Genomic DNA, 5,331 nt, shown 5'->3' with positions numbered 1-5,331 from the left:
CCCCCCCCGCCGCCAACTCATCGCGTTAACGCACCGCGTTGTACTCAATCTCGTTTGAAGCGTGCGTCGACTTTTTTCCCACTGCCGATTGAATTTAACTATTTTTTTTCTCCTCCCGCGTTTGTGTGTCACTCGCATCGATCAGCGAGAGTTAACGATCGATTATCGTTGCAGGTAACGTCCTTCTGGGAGACTTACGAGACCTGTCGTTGAATAAATTTTGCGCTTTACGCCAATTGCCGCTGGCATCACGTGAAAAATCGATGAAATTATTTTCGACTTGAGGGAAAAAAAAAAATTTCTCTTCAGCGGTGACGAAATTCAATTTTATTTGACGTTTGAGGGGCGGAGGGGGAGGAGGGACAATGGAGTGTGAAATTTTGAGCCCCAGAGGGTGAGAAATCACGATAGGAATGAAATGAGAGACATTTCGCTCTCGACGCGCGAATAGCCCAAGGGTTTGTGCTCCACTTTTGCCAAGCGTCACGAGTCGCTCTCGCCTGTCCCATTCAATAGTAAAAACCTGTGGTGATCGTGTGCGGCGTGTGTGGAGAAAAAAATAAAACAGGGAGGGATAAAAACGCGCAGACTGAGGATACATTTCAAATCTCCAGGGAGTCTGGGATATTTTTTTTATTTTTTTAATCGACGATCTCCGTGGCCTCCTTTCAGCCTCCAATCATCCACCCATCAACCATTTGAATTCATATTTCTCGACGCACAAACAATGTGTGGTATGCGGGAAAAAATGAGGAGAATGGAAAAATGAGAGGGAGAAAGGAGGAGATTCAAATTGAGATGAATACGATTTTTTAGTCAGAAGTGGATTATTTTTTTCGCGAGGGGCTGATGGAGCTGGGGGTTTTGAATCTCGAGGGAGAGGCAGACGATTTTCGGGGGGAGGGATTACAAAAAGATGACCCGTTGCGCCCCAAGGCTTTGGAGAGATGGACTGAAAACTTTTTGTTTGTTGAAATTTCGTTGAGAAATAATGCTTCTGGGTTAGACAACAAAATTTGCACTTTTAAAAAAAAAGTTTTGGTTAAAAATCGGACGAAAGAGTTTAATTCAAAGTAGCTACTTAAATGAACCATTGATAATTAAAAATTATTTCTTAAATTCAGAACATTCTCTCGTTTGTGAATTTATTATTTTTTCTGATGTAAAATTCAATTGATTTTCAATTAATTCAATTGGAGTTTATTCTTGCGAATGTTCTGATTTCGAAACGTCTCTCATTTGAAGCTAGTGACCATTTAATACTTAATTTCAATTTATTTTTTGAGTAAACACGATGTTATTCTCAAAAAAATACATTTTAGAACCGCGAGTTCTTGAAAACCAATAACTTTGCTCTGGAAACTAGAAACATTCTTCAATAAATCCATTTTTTCGACCGTTATAGTAATAATTTCTGCGACGGTTTCGGGCCATAGTCGGTCAGATGCGGTTTGGGCCGACTATGGCCCAAAATCGTCGCAGAAATTAGAAACATTCTTTGTTTAAATTTTTTTTTTGAACATTTCGAAGTCTGTTGGGGCAAAATGAGTATTTTTTTCAAATTATGGGTCAAATTTCCCGGACTTTTTAATGACAACACTCAAAGTATTCAACAACATCGCGTTTTGGAGTAAAATTTCAAGTGACAAGTGAAAAATTAATGAATAATTTTGAATCTTTGATCGATTCCACATTCGTGAATTTATTATTTTTTCTGGAGTAAAATTCAATTGATGTTTCATTAATTCAATTGGAATTTATTCTTGCGAATGTTCTGGTCTCGAAACCTCTCTCACCTGAAGTTAGCGACTATTTGGTTCTCAATTTCAAGGAATTTTTCTTTCGAAGTTGAGTAAACACTTTCTTATTCAAAATAAAATACATTTTAGAACCGTGAGTTCTTTGCAATCAATAACTTTGCTCCGGAAACTAGAAACATTCTTTGTTTGAAATCTTTTTTTGAACATTTCGAAGTCTGTTGCGGCAAAATGAGTATTTTTTTTAATTATGGGGCAAATTTCCCGGACTTTTTAATGACAACACTCACAGTATTCAACAACATCGCGTTTTGGAGTAAAATTTCAAGTGACAAGTTCAAAATTTATGAATAATTTTGAATCTTTGATCGATTCCCTTTCACTTTTCAAACGGACTCGATCAGTATTCATAATTGTTGATACAAGAGAAGTGTTATAAATCGATTTTCTAGAAAAGCGAACAAGTTTCTTGAATTCTGCACAAAATCCGAAAATTCTCTAGAGAACTGAATAATTTTTTGAATTGTTCTCGAGTGAAGAAAAACAAACATTTCAAGGAAAATGTAAGGAATTAAAATCAACGAGATTCAAGAAAGTACACGATGACTGAAAATCTAAAAAGGAAGAATTAATTAATTAATCAATCATTTGATCAATTGAATTACTCAATTTCGAGCATAATAAACCTGAGAAAATTGACAATTATGACGCAAAGAACAATTTACGAGTTTGAAGGCATTGAATTGGGGATTAGCGCTCCAGCAATTTCGATATATTTCGATACAAAACAACTTCACGAAACTTTCATCTCCCCTGGACAGAATTACTCCGAGAAAAAATGAGAAATCGAGCTACTTCAGAGAACAAAAATATTCCATGGATTTACGTTTCAGGTTTTAATTGGCTGTAATCAGGATGTTGCACTCGATAATTTCGCACCGCGCGAGGTTAAGGAACCCCCGTGGATTTTAAGGAATTTCGATAATTGACTGTTTGTCTGTGGGGGGGGAGGGGGGGAGGGGCAAGTGTTGTGTCAAGCGGCGCTGGATCGCCGCTGGTGTGACATGTGACAGGTGGAATTATAATTGGATGATAAATCATTTTTATAAAATTTCAAACGAACGGATTATCAGTTTAACGTATATGTGCTCGCGCACGGAATATCGTCCGGAGCACGAGGACAAGAACGGTCACCACGGCGTTCAACATGTTCGAGATGTGGAGCGCGGTGAGTTCCAAATTGGAACACTCCGCGTCCTCCTCGGGTTCGCCGTTGCCGCTAACTTCGCACACACCACAGACACCACACACGTCGTCTGGCAGTATAAAAGGTAAAATTGTTGGGGGTTTAATGAGGGGGGAGGGAGAGGGGGAGGGGAGTGAACGAGTTTGATGAATGGAATAAAAAAGAGATTATCTGAGAGAATTACCTCTGGGAAATTCAGCAGCGAAGCGTAAAACGGTTTACGTTGACTTATCTCTCAGCTGTTTTCGAGGAATATCTGGGAATCTAAGGGAGATAATGAAATTTTTGTAATAGGATTTTTTGGGGAGAAAATTTAGGGCTACAAAAAAGGTTATGAGAAAAATGACGCTGTCTCCCTTAGATTCTGAGATTTTCATTGATAACTGACCAATAGTCAAAAGTGGGTGACACATTGGCTTTTTAAGAATTTCACGGAGAAGAAAATTTTTTATTTTCAGCAAGATGTCATTGATTTGCAGGAATCTATCACCAATTATTGGTGAGACTGGACACTGACTAGAATTTTAATGATCATCAGTGGTTATTGTCACTGAAATCGATTAAACGGTTTAAGTCGATTTTGGCTATTGGTCGGTTTTCAATGGATATCTCGAAATCTAAGGGAGATAGCAAAATTTTGCTCATAACCTTTTTAGTAGCACTCAATGCGCTCTACAAAAAAGGTTATTATGAAAATTTCGCTATCTCCGTTAAATTCGGAAATATTTCTGGAAAACTCAACTAAAGACTAAATTGACTTAAACCGTTTGATCACTTCGTACTGAATTTTTCTCCAAATTTTTTCTCCGTGCACGGAAATTATCATGTTTGGGTGGAAATGTTCTGCATTATCTACAACTAAATTAATTCCACCCAACGCAAGATCTCTAAATCACTCATTCCTTGAACAATTGCAAAATAAACGAAGGATTTCGTGTCTTCTGCGCTGCGTTATTGATTTTGAGATGTCAGCAAACCTTTTAATTACTCCGAAAGCCATTAATTTCTGATACGACTGCCTAATAACTGGCAAAAGAATTTTCAATAATTCAGCATTATCTTCAAATGTATTGACAACCGATCGTCAAAGGAAATAGAGAAAACTTTTGCAATAATTCATACTCTTGTCATGAATAATTGAAGAATCCATTGAAAGCCAATACGATAATTTTCAAACCGCAGTTCCACCGCGAGCAACTCGAATGCAATTACTAAATTGAGTTAGCATGGGGTACGCTGCCAATCGCTAGAGCTAAAATGCTCAGACACTCGGTGGAAATAACACCGGTAATGGAAAATCCACCTATCTGTTTCAAAACATGTTTGTCCAGTGCATCATATCTCTAATCATATCCCGAATTATATTTTGCGCCATCAGCAGTAATTCCCCTCTAGTGATTATCTCATGTTAAAATGGAGTTACAATTAAATTAAAAATCACGAAACTCGGCTTCTCTGGATGGAACAATTTTTTTTAGCTGTGAGATCGCTTCATTTCGTAACGCAATTTCAAGTGGAAACCGGTCCCCGCCGAATTCAGTGGGTAATGAACTCTTTCCTTCGAGCGCTTTCACCGCTGGAAAAAAGAAACTTTAGCGAAGAAATTATTTTGTCTTTTTCTTCTTTGACTTACGATGATATTCGTAATTATGCAAGTGACGGGTTGATTATTGGCTGGAGGTATCGGCAAGATGAAAGGAAGAATTTTCGTTGATTTTCTTGGAGAGAAAAAACGTTGAATAATGTTTTTGTGAGAAATCGAAAGAAACTTTTGTTTTATCGCTTAGAGATAAATCGACATAATATCACAAAACTAATTTTTCGCGTTAAATATCTGATCTCTTAAGGATAACACGATTGGGATAAGAATTCCGTATAATGAGTCAGACCGTGTAATTAATTGACAATTCCTTGTCCCAAGAAATCGATTAATTCGAGTCAAAAGATGAGAAAATGACTGAAAATAATAAAAGCTTTGATGAAGTGAATCATGGATCCGAGACTTTCATATAAAATGAATACAGAATTTATACAGGAGGGACCCGTCAGATATTTCTAAAATATAACCGTCACTTGCTCTCAATCGCAATGAGTTTGAAGGAAAGCAATAACATCTTTTCCTTCTCACAAGTACTTTTTGGCCGTGACTATTCGCACCATTGCGTGAATCACTCCCGTACACTCCATACACTCCACGCATGCGTGAAGTTTGTGTGTTTCACGCAGCCGAATTTTCATACTGCTGTGTATTTCACGCAGTTGAAGTTTCATACTACTGTGTGTTTCACGCAGTTGAAGTTTTATACTACTGTGTGTTTCACGCAGTTG

General features: G+C 37.6%; 1 protein-coding gene across 1 annotated transcript in view; it reads left to right on the top strand.

The window, feature by feature from the left end:
* The first annotated feature begins 2,964 nt into the window (after window positions 1-2,964).
* The window catches only part of LOC107048648 (probable nuclear hormone receptor HR3), a 107,901-nt gene continuing 105,534 nt past the window's right edge, over window positions 2,965-5,331 (top strand). Inside the window, exon 1 of the mRNA XM_015271940.1 lies at window positions 2,965-3,088. Coding sequence (XP_015127426.1) covers window positions 2,965-3,088 — 124 coding nt within the window. The remainder of the gene's footprint in view (window positions 3,089-5,331) is intronic.

The sequence above is a fragment of the Diachasma alloeum genome, unplaced genomic scaffold, assembly GCF_001412515.2.
Source record: "Diachasma alloeum isolate Michigan unplaced genomic scaffold, Dall2.0 Dall_scaffold_00195, whole genome shotgun sequence".
Classification (NCBI taxonomy): domain Eukaryota; kingdom Metazoa; phylum Arthropoda; class Insecta; order Hymenoptera; family Braconidae; genus Diachasma; species Diachasma alloeum.
Note: the sequence above shows the minus strand (reverse complement) of the source record. Positions and strands in the feature narration are given on the sequence as shown.